This window comes from Toxorhynchites rutilus, chromosome 1 (assembly GCF_029784135.1).
Source record: "Toxorhynchites rutilus septentrionalis strain SRP chromosome 1, ASM2978413v1, whole genome shotgun sequence".
Taxonomy (NCBI): Eukaryota; Metazoa; Arthropoda; class Insecta; order Diptera; family Culicidae; genus Toxorhynchites; species Toxorhynchites rutilus.
This window is the reverse complement of record NC_073744.1, coordinates 124,714,079-124,731,630: the sequence shown is the minus strand read 5'-3', so window position 1 is coordinate 124,731,630 and position 17,552 is coordinate 124,714,079. Positions and strand designations below refer to the sequence as shown.

Here is a 17,552-nt window from a genome sequence, read left to right as displayed (position 1 = left end):
AAACATTTATTCCATGTAACGGAGAAACATGTTATTTGCAAGTGGTTGGAAAATCTTGAACGAGAATTGTGTCTGTGAAAAATCTGATATCATAATGACGAGGTTTTGGTAGAAGTACTAGGAATTTTATAGTAAAAGGTAATTTTAAAGGGTAGATTAGAAGATCAATCAATGAACAGTTCAGCGATTGGACCCACGTGCGCTTAATAAGAAAACATGGATGTGATAACGAAGAATAAATTATGGGCGGGACGCAGTTTGCCGGGTCAGCTAGTAAATGAACACAAATAGCAGTTAAGACGCGACATTAGCTTCATCACATTTACTGGGTATTTCGAAGTAATGAAAAGTTCATTAGATATATCTGGTCTATATTTATTTAACTCATAAGAAGCTACAATCAGTGTAATAATGAAGGGCATGTTAGAAATAATAATGATAATATTAATACCAGGAAAGAGCCTTCTTTTTCAAGGAAATTCGAAGCAGGGTACTTTCTCATTATTTTTCCTTGCCATTCCCTATTCCAATTCCGCGCAACCTATTTCTCGCGCCGGCGGGATGAAGAAGAGCTGCTCGAATCGATCAGGAAGTACTTCTCCTTGATCATCTTATGGTAGATGAGGTTTGTACACTTGGAATCAGTGTAAAGTTCAACCTCGAGTGTGGGCTTATGTTTGGTTACTTTTGCGTATATGCGCTTACCTTCGATCAGTTCCACCAACTTCATGGTGACATCGTTCTCGCGCATCCGGGGATTCGCTTGGAGTGCGTGTAGCTGTACCTGGACGTTCCGCAGAGGAACTCGTCGCAAGCTGACAGGACACTTCAAGATGTCACGAACGCTGACCGTCTCTTTGTTCAGATAGTCAACGTAGAAAATTCTTACCTCAGCACTGTCCGGGAAATACTCTTCGATGACCCCACGGTACCAAAAATTATCCTGCTTGTACAGCGCTATGCAGGGCATATTCTCTTCGATATCGGAACAAGTCCGATGTTTCCTGGCGTAGCACTGAATTCTTGCCATCACCTCCTTCATCAGTTGGATGTGTGCATCTATTTGTGGAAACACAAACAGATTGAAAGGGTTGATGAGGTTGGTAACCTCGCAGTAGAACCCTTTAATCTCCTCGTCCAATTCGAACTGGGGATAGCCATTGTTTGTCGGTCGGGTCAGTTCCAACGGTGGATCAATCTGTGTCGATGAATCAAATTCGTTCGGATTGAATGAAATGTTAGACGAAGCGTCGGTTCCCGCATAAGCTTTTTCTTCGTCACCCTTCTTGTCCCCATCGATGACTTCACCATCTTCGAGATCTGAGTCAAGTTCTAAATTCAAGTCACCATAGCTGTAAAAATATCTCACTTTGTTGAGATCAATTTCGGTGACATTGCCAGCGGAATCGCCCTCCTCGTCTTCTTCGCGATCATCTCGAGACTGTTCCGTGGCTAGGATATCGAAAAGATCATCCAATTCCTTCTGTTGGAGACGCGCCTGAACATCATGGTTTGGGGCCTGAAATTAGAACAAAATCAATAAACACAATTCACATCTGCTGTGTTGGACGTAACCCACATCTTCGCTATCGCTATCAGTGTTTTGGGAAGCTGTTGGCTCGGTCCCAAAATTGGCCGCAATCCGTGAACGTGATTCTTTTGACGACAAAGAAGCTCTCTGTTTGACCACATCCTCAATGTCCGGTTCGAACAGATCGTCAACTTTTGGATCAAAAACGCTGTATTTCTTCTCGACAAGAGCCATCTCAAGCAGGTAATCGGACACATCGGTCGAGCCTTCGCCCGTCACTTTCAGGAAGCACGGAACAGCCCCGGCTGCATCGGTATCCATATCGGTGTCCACGCGAACCTGGCACTGTTTGCCCACGATGAGTGAATGCATAGTGTCGAGGGTTTTCGTTGGCCATATTCCGTTGTTGGTTCGGGGCGAGACGTCCGTCAGGCGGTACTTGTTGACCAGTGCAGGTACCCGACCGCAAATTATATTTTTTCGAATGTCCTTCAGGTCACACTCTTCAATGTTCCCGTAGTCAACGAACTGTACCTTGTACCGACAGGAGCTAAGCGCCTGCCGTATGATCGCTCGATAGAACAACTCGTCAATGTGGAACCTTGCCATGCAGGGCTCGCCAACGGCGTAGAACTTATCGGCGGGATGCTGTTTACTCTTTTCGAACTTTGCGTTGATAACGTTCTTTATCATTTCCAGCGTGCGCTTCTTTTCCACGTCGTGCAGATAGATGATACCGTTGTTGTCCACGTAGGTGGGTACACCCACAAAAATGGCCTTGTCGATGGGTTTCGCCGGCAGCCAGCGCTCGATTGGTGTCGCCTCGTCGGTTATGTCTTTCTGTTTAGGTGAAAAAAACGGGAATACACAAAACATGTTAGTGGAGACATTTTCCGAATATCCACAAAAACACACATTGAACATCTTCAACCTTCAACCCCATGATCTAGGAATAAAATTGTCTATCTTTCTTTAAGGTCACAGCCTCTTCTGGATGGCCGATCTGGTATTACTTTAATTTAAATTAATTTGCATGTCCATCAATCAGCCATTCCATGCTAAACCGTTATAGTGGCTCTCTGATTTTCGTGAAAAGCGATAATTTTGTGATCATTTTAGGGTGGTCCGAAAAATCAATTTTTTACCCTTATTTTCCAAAAATGACTTTTTTTTCTAAAATTCATAACTTTCCAACTATTGTACCGATTTCAATATTCTTATATATAAAATTGAATGCTTTTTGGAAAAATATTATATTTGCAAAAAAAAAAAATTGTTTTCATAAATATTGGTTGTAATTGTTTACATGGTCTTGTGACCATATTTTTTATTTTTTCTTGAAAGCTGAGGATTTTTTACTTAACATAGAGATATGTCCTTTTTTGTTTTTAACACGTTGAGCCCAGCGTCAGTCTCTAGGGGTCGACGTTGAGGAATAATCTATTATGAGCTGCTTCCCTATGGCCAAACGCTCAATTCGGACTTGTACTGCCAACAACTGCCAACCGCTTGAAGGTAGCACTCATGAAGAAGAGGCCGCATTGTCTTCCATCAGGACAACGCCAGGCCACACACTTCTTTGGTGACGCGCCAGAAGCTCAGGGAGCTCGGATGGGAGGTTCTTTTGCATCCGCCGTATAGTCCGGACCTTGCACCAAGTGACTACCACCTGTTTTTCTCCATGGCGAACGAGCTAGGTAGTCAGAAGTTAGCCACAAAAGAGGCCTGTGAAAATTGGCTATCCGAGTTTTTTGCCAATAAGGAAGCGAGCTTCTATAACAGGGGTATTATGAAATTGGCATCTCGTTGGGAACAAGTCATCGAACAAAACGGCGCATATTTGACTTAAAACAGATGATTGTAACTAATTTTATAAACAAATGAAAATTGAAAAAAAATACCGCAGGTCTTTTTTGACAGCCTAATATATATATATATATATATATATATATATATATATATATATATATATATATATATATATATATATATATATATATATATATACATATATATATATATATATATATATATATATATATATATATATATGTATATATATATATATATATACAAATGGATTTCTGTCTGTCTGTCTGTCTGATTCTTATGGACTCGGAAACTACTGAACCGATCAACATGAAAATTGGTATGTAGGGGTTTTTGAGGCCGGGGAAGGTTTTCGTTATAGTTTGAAACCCCTCCCCCTTTTCTAAGGAGGGGGGGCTGCCATACAAATTAAACACAAATTTCTACATTACTCGGGAATTAATCAAGCAAATAACACCAAATTAGGCTTACTGAGGTTTTGGTGCAATAAATATTTCTATGGTAGTTAGACTAAAGGGGGGGGGGGGTGCTGCCATACAAATGAAACACAAATTTCTGCATAACTCGAGAACTAATCAAGCAAATGGAACCAAATTAGTCATTTGGAAGTTTCAGGGTGCAATAAATGTTTCTCTGGTGGTTAGACTCTCCATCCCCCCTCTCTAAAGGGGGCTGCCATACAAATGAAACACAAATTTCTGCATAAATCGAAAACTAATCAAGCAAATGGACCTAAATTTGGCATGTGAAGGTTTTACGGGGCACGAAACGTTTCTATGGTGAATACACTCCTCCCCCTCTCTAAGGTGGGCTGCCATGCAAACGAAACACAAACTTCTGCATAACTCGAGAAATAATTAAGCACAATTTGGGATGTGAGGGTTTTTGATTATGAGAAATGTTTCTATGATGGTATGACACCCCTCCCTCCTCTGGAATGGAGAGGGGGTCCCATAAAAATATTACACATATTTCAACCAAACATGACAATTGAAAATTTTCGGAAAATTCTGAAAGAAAAAGGGAAAATTCGGAAAATTAAATTTCCATATGTTCTACAATTACATAGTGACAAGTGCTGTTAGTCCATTTGATGTTTGCGCTAGCGAAATTGATCTTTGTTTGAAATTAGAAATGGATTTCAATGTGATAAAACGCACTCCTATATCTTCTTCTATCTATACCAAAAAAATGATCGCCGGATGTGTTGATAATAGCAGAACTCGAGGAAGGAATTGTCCGATTTAGGGCTGTCTTTATTCTATCATTTTTTCTGTATAAAACATTTATTCCGTGGAACGGAGAAACATGTCTGAAAATAGTCTGATATTATAATGATGAGTTTTGTTAGAAATACTAGGAATTATAGTAAAAGGTAAATTCAACGGGGTCGAATAGAAGATCAATCAATGAACAGTTCTGCGATTAGACCCATGAACTTGCTCATAGTAAGAAAACGTGAATGTTTGAAGGTATTGACAACGAAAAACAATTTTTTGGCGGGACGAAGTTTGCCGGGTCAGCTAGTGTTTGATGTAAAAATATAATAAAAAAAAAGACAGCTTAAATCTGACGATTCCTTTCTCGAGTTTGGCGCTTACCAACACATATAGACATCAAACATCAAATGGATATTTTTTATATGTCTTTCTGAATCTTATGAACTCGGGAACTGATCTGATCGGCGTGAAAATTTGTATGTAGTGGTTTTTGAGGTCGAGGAAGATTCTTATGATTGTTTGAATTTCTGCATAACTCAAATGCATCAAGCTAATGGAACCAAAATAGGCATGTGAAGGTTTCAGGGGGTAGGATATCTTTTCATGGTGGCTGGACACTCCACCCCCTCTCTAAAGGGAGGGCGGCCATACATATGAAACACAAATTTCTGCATAACTCGAGAACTAATCAAGCAAATGGAACCAAATTTAGTATAGTAGAGTTTTTGGATACGAGAGATGTTTCTATGATGGTTTTATACCTCTTCCTCTTCTGGAAGAGGGAAGGGTCCCATAAAAATATTACATATATTTCAACCATATTCCAACCAAACATGACAATTGAAAATTTTCTGAAAATTCTGAAGGAAAATTAGAAAATTCGGAAATTTTAATTCCCATATGTTCTACAATTTCATGGTGACAAGCGTTGTTAGTCCATTAGATGTTTGCGCGAACGAACTTGATCTTTGTTCGAACGTGAAAATGGATTTAATGTGATAAAATGCACTTCTATATCTTCTTCTATCTATTTAAATAAAAATGGAATGTATTGAATTGTCCGAATTGTCAGGCAATTTAAAATCGTTGAAATTCGAAATGAAAATGGTTACTTCTGAAGTAGTAAAAATAACTAAAAAGTCATTTAAAAAATTTCGATGCATGATAGAATAATATCCGAAGTGATGAACAAGCGGACTGAATAATATAATTCCGTAGTTCTACCAAGAAAACGCGGTTGTGTCCTATATACAACCCCTTACATTTTTTTTACAAATAATAATGTTCTTCACGAAGCGTGTTCGGAATAGCAGGCAATGTGACATTTTAGGCAAGTCGAAATGTACCTCTCCTAATTCTCATGTCGTTCAAAGCAAACAAACTTTCGGGGCTTGTCAGTTGTCAATGAACGATACAACGATCAAACAAACATTTCACGTACCTGATACACGTTGTAGGAATCATCCAGGCTCAGATTCGTCATAGGTCGTTCCACCCCATCGTTGATACCTTCGAAGAACTGATCGAACGCCTGGTAGTATCGCGAAAGTTCATCTTCCACCGATTCGGCCGATGACAACGGTTGGAATTTTTCCTTCAGGTGCACGTAGCCATACTGGACCAGACAGTTGTTGATGTTCGTGTACTGAAACATCTGCGGTGAGAAGGCTTTCGCTTTTTCGGCCGCCATGCCCCACAGGACAACCGGTAGGGAATCATTGATACCTTTTCCATGGAGCGAAATGGAAAACAGTTCAAATTTGTCGATCGCCACTTTGAAGGCGTCAATCACAGAAGAACTCCAGGTTTCCTTGTTTCCGGTCGGTCCGATGCATGCCAGAAAGCAGCGTATGGCTGCTGGGTGTATCTGAAAGATAAGATTTTTCAAAAAATATTTTTATATGAATCGAGTAAATATAGAGTATGCATAGAGCACCTGTTTCAGTTCCGCGGGGATTGTGCACATGTTCGAATAATGTGTATTCATTGTGTACGCTTTATCAATGAGAAACACAGTGTAGTTGCTGTCGTCAACGATTTCCATAACCCGGGCCCGGTACCACTCACAGTCGATTCCCTCATTACCCGTAATGGTGGTGGGAAATACCAGACACACCTCACCTATCTTCCAGTTGGTCTTATCATCTTCGTCGTCCATTTTTTCATCCATTTTATTTTGGATCTCCTCCTGCATCCGAGCGATTCCACATGCATTTTTGAACAAGCTCACATAGAACTCATCCGGCGAAATGATTCGCAAAATATCCACCCGTACTCTTGTTTGTCGCTTCTCCGATGTTGAGCTCTTGCTGCCAGTGGTTTGATTATTCGCCCCACTACCTTTAGTTGAATCCAGCGTTTGCTCTGGCACAACCTCCTTGAACCGTTCCACCACCATACTTTCGGGTCCAGTAGAAACCGCAAAACCATTCTTAACCATCAGCCCGTTTATGCAGATGTCCAGCTTCTTTCGTACAATGTACAGCGCCACATCATAGCAACCTTCGTCTCCGAGACCACCAACGATAATCTGGAACACGGAGGGTGTATTGGCTTGTCGGTTAAAATCACGCACCGCTTCCTCCGTCCATCGGTGATGATACTGCTTGAACGGTTGGATATGCATCAGCCGACAGCAAATGGCGAATCCGGCCGGTGAACAGAACTGCTTCGGAATGTAGCGAATGTCCTGCCACGGGATCAACAGCCGGTGGCCCGTATCCACCGAGAATATCTCGCAGTGACCTTCGCAAATCTTCCGAATCTGTCCGCGCTTCCAGATCATGCCCTCGTCGGCGTCTTTTTCCACGAACGCGCAAATCATGCCCACATGTGGCGAATAGGCCACTTTTGCCTCTTTGTAGCAATATTGGGCCAACTCAAGCTGCAGCTTGTTGAACTGTTCCTGCACCTTGCTCTCCACTATGTAAAATTCGCTCGGGGAAGCCGAATACGATATGCGCGCCTTGAAAACGTCGTCCTTTTCCAACTGCCGGCGGACAATTTTTCGTTTGTAGTCGGTGATCCATTTTTGTAGCGTTTTTTCAAGTTGATCGATTTTACGTGTGGAGTCTTTGCTACGTTTCACAGGCTTCGGATCAAACTTGGCCAAGTTGAGATAAACGAGTGCGTGGCGAAGCGACTTTGGGCTGTCGATGGTTTGGGCAATCAAATCAACCTGCATCGGATCGGGGCTGTTTTCGTCGTTCTCCACCAGGTACATGATCATTTGTTTGCTGGAAACGGAGGAAAAAACGGATTTGTGTTATATTCATTAGGGTGGCAATGGATGTATGGAAAAAATTTCATCATCGAATTTCAAAAACCGACCATGTACATTTTGTTTATTAACCCAAAAAAATGATATTTGTAAAATTTCAGCTCAATTGGACATGATAAAGGAAATTTGGCAATTCGAAATTTTTTTCGATGCCAAATGTCTTAAAATGCATGAAACGTCGAGATCTGATGTCATCTCGAAAAAAAATTGCTGGAAACTGACCTGAGCCTGAGTACCCAAAAATCAAAACTTTGAGTGCTTTGAGGCCACCCACGCTATCCATATAGCTGCCAGTGTTGTTATAAAAACGGGTGATAGTATTAAACCTCATCATAAAATGAAGTGTTTTCTAAGAGGATAAAGAAGAACATTAACGAGAGTATAACTTTCTCTGTCTGGGCCGTGTATTTGGAAAAGTATACGAAAAGCTTTCATATGCTTTCAATTAAATGTGTCTCCTGTTTCGCTCGTTCATAGTAGAAAATTTTCTATTATTTTTCGGCTGTAATAAATCGGGATGCCGTAACAGGAGCTGTCCACATACCACGTAGACAACTTTAGGGGGGTAGGGGTTACGAAAATGTCCACGATTGTCCACGGTGAGTTTTGAAACCTTGTTTTTTACCAGTTCTCACCCCAATCGATAACTTATGTAGATTGATCGCATGAAGAATAGAACTGCCGAAGAATAGGCAGTATGCGAGTTTTATTGGGCTTAAATGAGCAGCTACCTCTGCGTTGAAGGATAGGGGTATAACCAATGTCCACGTGGATACATGAAATAAATATTTGAGAAAAAACAATCACATCTATATTAAAAATCAACGAAATCTGTTTTTCATTTTCAAGAGTTTTCAAACTTTCCTATCATGCTTGTTCTGCGTATTTGACAATAAAAAGGTTGAGCTGCCTGATGTTTTGTTTTTTGAAAATACTTGTGTGTTAACACAATGGTAGGATTCGTGGTTTTTGAAGATGCTTAAAATGAAATTGCTACGGTAGTAAATAATCTAGCAATTTGGTGTCAGAGAACTAATCATAAAGCAGTTTGTGAAGATTTATCAGGTTGATCAAGCTTCTTGATAAGTTACCAAATATCCCATGCACAATGTTGGAAAGGAAAAAGTAAACAACATTACGCAAAATACTTTTCCATGATTTTTTTAGAAAATGAACGTATTTCTTACAATGGAAAGGATGTAAACAAGCCATTGTTTGTATTCATTTTCAAATTTACATAAAACTCCATCTCATTGGTTTTTTTCATACAGTATTGTGCATAGATGCTCTATGGGGTTGGGGTCTGGGGACTGGGATGGCCACTCAAGCATTTTAATCTATTCAGACTGAACATAGCGCACCTTCAAGGTGTGCTTGGGATCATTGTCCTGTTGGAAGATATAGCTTTTATATTCATTTTCCTGAGTGACGGTTTTAAGTATTCCTCCAAGATATTGACGTAGGACTCAGCAGTCTTCTTTACATCGATCTCGACGAGATTGTCCACCCCATTCCAAGAAAAACAACCTGGTGGCTGAGAACAGACAGGAACACGAAGATTTAATTTTTCTCTTGCATTACTTTTTACAAAAATGTACACTTTCGCGAGGAATTGAAATTTGAGTAATTTAAAAAATATATACATTACGTGTCACTTCTTTACAAAATCAACAACAAAATTCGCACGAATTATAGCAAGTTTATAATTCGTAGACCATCCTCAGTTTCCAATCAATCCAAAAAACGTATTCGGCCAAGCTACGGCATGTGGAAATTTGAATCTCGCTCAACGCAGAGGTAGCTGCTCATTCAAGCTCAATAAAACTCGCATACTGCCTATTCTTCGGCAGTTCTATTCTTCATGCGATCAATCTACATAAGTTATCGATTGGGGTGAGAACTGGTAAAAAACCAGGGTAGTCCATAATCGAAGCCCCAGTCCTATAAGCCATATAAAGGACTTCCGATTTTAATGAAATGATGCTTTATTCTGTTGGAATAACACGGTGGTTTTGATGAAAAAACGGCAGCAAATGATTCAAGAATACTTCCTTGAACTCCTATTGACATTCTTTGTTTTAAAGAGGCTTTAAACTTTTCAGTTCATTCGCCTCTAAATCCTTGAACTCTTAATTTCTTAATTTCTTATTCGCGTGAGTGAAAAAAAAACAGTCCCTTCCTGAGGAAATAAATCTAACATTGAATAAATTTGAAATGGAATAAGGGTGCAATCGAGGTGTTTACTTGGTAATTTTTAATAAAAAAATATTCAAGATTGTCCACGTGGCAACAGGGGGAGGAGGTCTGGTCAATGTCCACGCTTGTCCACGGAGGGGGAGGGGGAGTCTAAAATAGTGCTTCTTGTGTCCACGTGGTATGTGGACAGCTCCACATGTGCTAAAAATTAACTTTGGGTGAAATGAAGAGGGACGATTCAGCTTTCATGAAGTGCCTTTCTCAATTTTCAACAACGCTCCAACCATGTCGAGTTCAAATGAAGGACTTCAGATTTTGTTGAGAAAGCAAAACAAATAAGCCGCATTGAAGGGTTTGTAGACCACTCTTCGAACTTCGGAGGACAACACGCTTTTGATGAGAACTGATGATTTTCTCGTTTCGCAGTTCCAACTCATGGCATATGCTTCTGACAAGTGTGATGGTAAAACGATTGACGCAAGCTCAATGGAGTGCCCATTGTATGAAACACCCAGTTAAGCTACGCCACTGTTTGTACCAGTCTTCAATATAATCTACATCCATAAACACATGCGTTTAGCGTTCTATTTCTTTCGCTCAATTCTCGCTTGGGTCTAGTTGTGTCATGAAACTCTGGTGCGTTTAGCTTGGAAGCGACATCAAACCAATTGAAGGAATGGAGCAAACTTGTGGTTCCCTCCTGCTAGCATTATTTTGTTTACATTGCACCTTTTTTATTGATTAATACAGTGGAACCCCGATTATCCGCGGAATAGTCGGGCTAGCTCACCGCGGATCACGAAAATCGCGGATAACACAACAAATGACTAAAAATTAGGTGCAAACACAAAAAAAAACAGATATTTCAGTATGAAAACAATGTTTTATCAATACAGGAATCATTGAACTATCCATCTGTAAGGTCGTGTACACCAGTAGTCAAATAATGTGAAAGTCATGACCAAAACAGAAGAACAAAAACCTACCACTCATTGTCAAATTTAGGGTAGGTTCATAAAATTACTATGGAACTCGCTTTCGCGGATAAACCGCACCGCGGATAATGGGGGTTCTACTGTATTTAATTATTTATGTCCGGCCCTGCTATCTAAGCTGGGTTAGTAACGTGATGATTAGCAGCTGGACGAGCTGTTCCATGTCAATGAAACGTGCAAGTTCTACGAAAAGGTAACTCAATCCCGCAGAGGCTGTGTGCTGCAAGCCGACATATGCAATGATGTGGAAGGAAACCCTGATCACAAACGAAGGTGAAGTGGTCGACCGGTGGAAGCAGTACTTCGTCGAGCACCTGAAAGGCGATACAACAAGCGAAAGTGGAGATGACCTTTAACAAAGGGATTCGTGGGTCAGTACCAGGTGGGCTTCAAGGGAGCCCACGGTACCACGGACCGAACCTTTCCAATTCGACAGATTCTTCAAAAACGTGACCACAAACTAGGATTGGGCGATCGTGGATCGATTTTGAGAAGATCGATCTTTTCCATTCCGATTTCCGATTTTTTGGATCGATTCATTGCACCCGAAAAAATCGTGAAGATCGATCTTTTTCCTTCTATTTTTTCGATCTTAGAGTTTAATTTTCCGGTGTACATCGATTTCAATCTCACCACCTGACAAATTTTATAAACATAATGTCAACATTTGGATTACTTTCGAGGATGTCAAATTAGTGATTGTGAATAGGATTCGGCGATCTTGGATCGATACTAAGAAGAACGATCTTTTTCTCTCCGATTTCCGATTTTTCGAATCGATTCTCTCCACTCCAAAAAAATGCGAAAACCAATCTTTTCTTTTCGATTTTTCCGAACTTTTTGATCAAGGTTATCAAATTGGTGATCGTAAACATAGGAGAAGCAGTTTTGTAAGTTTGGCCATTGCAAAACAAGTGGTCACAAGTTTTATTTACACCATTACATTCACTAGGCTGACAGTGAGAATTGTGAAGAGATGGTATGGTGACATCGGGTCCAGCTGAAGCGTTCTTTCCTAGAATTGGGACTACCACCAAAACTTCGACTAACGTTTCGACTAACGAACAGACTTCTGACACTTTGATGTTTGAATAGAAATGTGAAATGTTTATTCCATTCATTCTATGTTTTAAAGATCGATTCAGCAAAGATCGATTCATTGGTACCGATTTAATTTTTCTAAAGATCGCCCAATCCTACCACAAACCACTTTTTAGCATGGAACTTTGCGACGGTGGAGGACACTTACACCAGACTAAAAGCAGAAGCAAGGCGTATCGGACTGCTGATAATTGTGTCTAAAACAAAATACATGAACAGAGGAGAGGAGGAGAATATCGTCAGCCTCCCATCACGGGTAATCGTGGATGGCGACGAGCTTGAGATACTAGACGAGTTCGTGTATTCAGGATCGCTGGTAACCACCGACAACAATACAAAGTAAGGAGATTCGCATTCAAGATGGAAATCGTGCCTACTTTTCAATCCGGGAGACCGTGAGATCGAATCGAGTGCGCAGTCGCACGAAGTTGAAGTTGTACAAAACGCTGATTAGATCGGTGGTTCTATGTGCGCTTCAAACGACCACATTGGTCGCTGAGGACCTTAACGCACTTGAAGTTTTTGAGCGAAAAGTGTTGCGGACTATCTACGGCGGAGTACAAGTCGAAGATGGAGAGTGGCGTAGACGCATGAACCATGAGTTACACGCTCGGTCCCCATTTGCAAATCTGGCAAAAGTCAGAAGATTGCGGTGGGCCGGACACATCGCAAGGATGCCGGACGACAATCCGGTTAAAAAGCTTCTCTCCAGCAACCCCTCCCACACCAGAATCAGAGGAGAAACAGCGCGCACGATGGCTCTATCAGATCGAATGTGACTTGCGAGTGTTGAGACACCTGGAATCGTGGCGACTAACAGCCCAAAACCAGGATAAATAGAGACGACTTCTTGACGCAGCAAGAATCACGCCGACCCCCGTCTGATAGGTAAGGTATGGTAAACATTTCCCGCCGTAGAACGTTGAGATCCTGAGAACTTCTAACACTATTTCGACGACGTGAAGAAAAGTTGTGTCATCCGGTTAAACCTTTTGCAGCCGCCTCACCCACGGTCTCCAATTTACGTGTCTACCCAGAGATAAACTCGCGCCTCGCATGTCTGTGCCGAAATAGGAGAGCCTCCGTTTGACTTTTTCGTGGACGCGGCGATAGTCTCCAGAACTAGGAGCTTCCTCGCTAAAACCAGCGGAGGTGAAGAGACGCATCTGACTGTGTTAGCGAACGAAATCTTGCAGAAGGTAACACACTTCAACCTCCCACCTATAGCTAAACAGCTTTGGTTGGGACTAACGACTGGAGGTTGCCCGCGGTCCGTGTGGATAATACCATCAGGAACAACCTCCGAGCTGGGACGAGCTCGGTGGAACTGAAACAAAACTTTGTCGAATTTGTCTCAGGAATCACAACAACGATATTAGATATACGGACGGTTCCAAAGGGATGCAATGTCACCCATGGATGCAAACTATTAGGAGGTATCTACTGCCGGATACAGTGCTCATGTGGGTTCCCGGACCTAGTGGCATAGCTGGTAATAAAAGCAGCTGACTGTTTTGCCGGAATCGGTCACCTTGCACAATTTTTAACGCGTGGAGAGTTCCTCCGGAACTCTGACGGGATCAGCATGATTGTTCAGAACTTCAGCACTATTTTGTTTTTAAGAGATGCCGACTTGTACTTCAAAATTTAAAAAAAGAATTGGTGATCAAATTTATGAGGAACCCGCTCATAAGGCTGAAAGTTTCAAAAATAAATAAAAAAAACAAGAATTTGGCTTTCTAGATTCAATTCAATTCGCTACTCACTTTTCTATGAAATCAATCATGATCTGGCGGGCCTCGAGACTCCAGTTTTTGCTGCCATCCGCCGGTACCAAATCGTACAGCGAACACTCGTACGCACCCGGTTGAAATTCCTTCAGGTCATCGCTGAGCTCGCGGATCTGCGAGCGCGTGATCTCATCCGTGCGGCCGTAATCGACGAAGATCACTTCGTATTTTTTTCCAGGTTTTACCCGCTTGAGAATCTTCACCCGGTACCATCGCTGTTCGGCCGTAGGCTGTGCCAAATACATTGCATTCATGCTGATTTCCTTTGGCTCATTCGCGGTGCCACCCTCATCCTGACACAATTCGTTGACGATCGATCGGAAGCACTGGTTCTGGACGTAGAACTTCTGCGGGCTCTGGACACAGGTTACGTTCACCTTCTGGCTGAACTTGATGAAGGAGGCGTTGTCCGGATTGATAGGATTTATTTCGAGCACTGGTTTTCGCACCTCACGAGCTACCTCGGGTGGAGGTATGGATGGTGGCCGCTGGTTGGAACAACTCTGTCCCGAGTACGACGATCCGTGGGACTTGAGGCGACCACCACGTGCTCGCTTCAAGGTGCTTTGGTTACCATTCCCACCGTGGTCGCTGCGAGGAGACTGCTTTGAGGTGCCGGCAACGGGCTCCACGTTCGGAGTTTTCGCTTCAATCTAGAAAGGTGGATAAGAAATATGGTGAGGAAGTTCGTGTTCTATGCTACGCACCTTCGGTTTATTCGGTTTATTGGGCGTTTTAGCGGGAACCTGTTTAGTATCATTGCTGTTGTTTTCTAGTGTAGCAGGTTTGGGATTTGTTTTTTCCGCACTGCGTTTCGCTACATTGTTACGTTTACTGTTGGACGAACGGATGTGGCGCTCTGAAGAGGTACCGGATGCCACAGACCTGTTAAACGATTTGCCTTGATTTGCCGACATGGCTATCACTTCCGACAAGGTCACCTCAGGAGATATATCGCTGATCTCCATATCCTTCGAAGTACGAACGGAAGAAAGGGTTGATTTCTCTATTTCGTCAGCATCCGATCTCGGTGCTGATTGGCCAGAGTGTTCGGGTTCGGGTGAGTTGATGGGTTCCAATGCTGGAGGCAAAGTCTCACGGGCATAGAGTGGGGCCAACGTGTATCGATAGCTGTTCGGTTTGTACGAAAGCTCGAAGTAATTGCGGATTTCTTTCCGCAGAGGATTGCGTTCCCGGAAACAGAACGGGTTCTCCTTGGGTACCTGGAAGCGTACAGTCGCTGGAATCGTCTGAAGTTTATTCTTCATATCTCTGATCAGATCGGTCAGCAGCACCTGGCGGGGCAGTGCCACCTGGAATGATTTGAATTGCTCGATCGAGCGCTGTTGGGAATGAGGAAAAAAGTAAACACGTTAGTCGATATGAGAATGGCTCTGTTGTAGATATTGATAGCCATTGTGCAGCGTAGAAGTAATATCATAGGAACACGCAATTACCCCCTTTGGACTACATCCGAATTTTTCTGCATGCATTGCGACGTTGCCTCTTTTGGTAGTTGAGGCATTGTAGGATTTACGACGCTGATTGGACATTTTGCTAATTGTGACTGAATAGTCTGCTATCTAAAAATGAACTAATCTGCGAACCAACACAACTATTTCGCGTGCTACGTTGGCAACTATACAATAGAGTATGTAAACAATAGATCATGAAGGCCTAAGAACAGAAAGAGAAGAGGGAATTTTTGTGCTGAAATAAGTGACGAACTTGTTGCAGTATTGGGTTGCAGTCTATGGATCTCAGGAATACTTCGAATCATCTTTCTCAAAATATTTCAAATAAATTAGTTACACAAGATGGCGCTATTTCAATCTCATGAGTCAATCTAATTCGTGATTCCGTTCGGTTCACAGAGATTATTTTGGACTAATAGTAAACAACAAAAGAATTGTCTGGGATGCAGACACAAGTGTTGGTGCTCTTACATCCAACATTTGTTGGCAGTTGTTGCCATACGAAAATAAGCTTATAATTGAGAGTTAATGATATGGTATAAAATGGTATGATGTATTGGGTGTGCAACTTAACTTTTTTTTGCATGAAAAATATTGAATAATTGAATAATAAAATTAATTAATATATTAGTCAGTTCACTTTGATTTTTGTTTTATAATACTGGTCTCTTAATTTGGCTAAATATCATATATTAAATAAATCGGCCTGTTCCACATTTAATTCTGTAAAATTTTCTGAAAAAAAATCTGTATATCTGTATTTTCGGAAAAAAAGATCTGTATGGAAAAAATAAAGGAAAAATATGAAAATAAAGGTTTATTTTCATTTGAATTTATTTTTCTTATTTATGGGTTTTAAAAAACATACCAATACAACAAAATAAAAATGGTTTTCTTATAATCCTCTGAATTGTATGATGTTTATACATGGTCTTGTTAAATTTTGCCTTCAATTTTTTTCGTCAATTTCATCCTTGAAGCTACTCCTTGACATAGTTCTTCGCTTTCAAAATGAAGTCTATAATTGTGGGTGCCAACTGATTTCCGGACTTTGTTTTGTTGGCATTGTAAAACAAAAATATTCGCTCAACACACGCTGATGAATGTGTCCTTACAAACAATCGACCTTAGCAATGGATACAAAAATATCTCATCCCTCCTTTTAACATCCAACAGCTGGGATCATGTTATATCTGAGTCACTCAATATTTATGGGGTCAAATATTTGTCTTGAGTAGCCTGAATTTGTTATCCTAGCCTTGTCTATTACCTTCTTCAACGAATTGAGGAAACTAGCGCATCAAAGGTTTGGTAGCTCGAAATTTTAATTTTAAGAGTTTATCAAGGTCGCAGTTTTGAGAACCGGATCACTGAAATCAATCGCTTTGACATCTGTTTCGCGAGTTTAATATAGAAGTAACAACAAATCGATTTGAAGGTCAGCTTCCTGGCTACATCCAATCCTTTTCCAACCTTTCTCTCTTTTTATTCTCAGGCTTCTCTGGAAAGTCTTCAAAATCATTCACATCAAGGTTAGCATCACTGAATCGTTGCACGTAAATCTTCAAACATAAGTTACCCAACAAGATCAACAATAATATTAATGTATCATTATGTAGTTCCCAAAATCGAGAACTTTCTGATTGAAAAGAGCAATGGACGTTGATTATGAGCGTTAGAACAAAGTTCAGGAACAGTATAATCAGTTTAGTCATAGGATCATTTAAAAAAGAATAGTTTGAGCTCTTCAAATCGCTCAAAATTCGGCTCCAACGAAAGCCATCTCGTTGCGTTGCGTTCAAAGTTTTTATACATCAAGATATCTATGTATGCACTGTAATAAATCCAACATTTAAAATTGAATCAAAAAAACATATGTGAATTCTGTATCTTTGTTGAAAATCTGTAATTCTGTATATACAGATTCTGTATTTGAAATTTGGCGAAAAATCTGTAAAATACAGAATATTCTGTATATGCGACAACCCTGGCCTGTTCAAACCTTTGGAAGGGTATGAAGTGGGTCATAATCATCATCATCTAGTAAAGCGTATTCCACTAAAAGCCAGAATTTCCATTCCGCTATTTTGCACATAGTTTTTAACTTTTCAACAGCCAAATGATGGTGACCGCT

General features: G+C 41.0%; 1 protein-coding gene across 1 annotated transcript in view; it reads right to left on the bottom strand.

Annotated features, from left to right (window-relative positions):
* Positions 1-420: 420 nt before the first annotated feature.
* The window catches only part of LOC129761275 (uncharacterized), a 543,642-nt gene continuing 526,510 nt past the window's right edge, over positions 421-17,552 (bottom strand). The window contains exons 4-9 of the mRNA XM_055758988.1: positions 14,651-15,286; positions 13,920-14,596; positions 6,518-7,817; positions 6,023-6,448; positions 1,580-2,371; positions 421-1,519 (exon numbers count right to left, since the gene is read on the bottom strand). Of these exons, the coding sequence (XP_055614963.1) occupies positions 542-1,519; positions 1,580-2,371; positions 6,023-6,448; positions 6,518-7,817; positions 13,920-14,596; positions 14,651-15,286 (4,809 nt within the window). The 3' untranslated portion in view covers positions 421-541. The remainder of the gene's footprint in view (positions 1,520-1,579; positions 2,372-6,022; positions 6,449-6,517; positions 7,818-13,919; positions 14,597-14,650; positions 15,287-17,552) is intronic.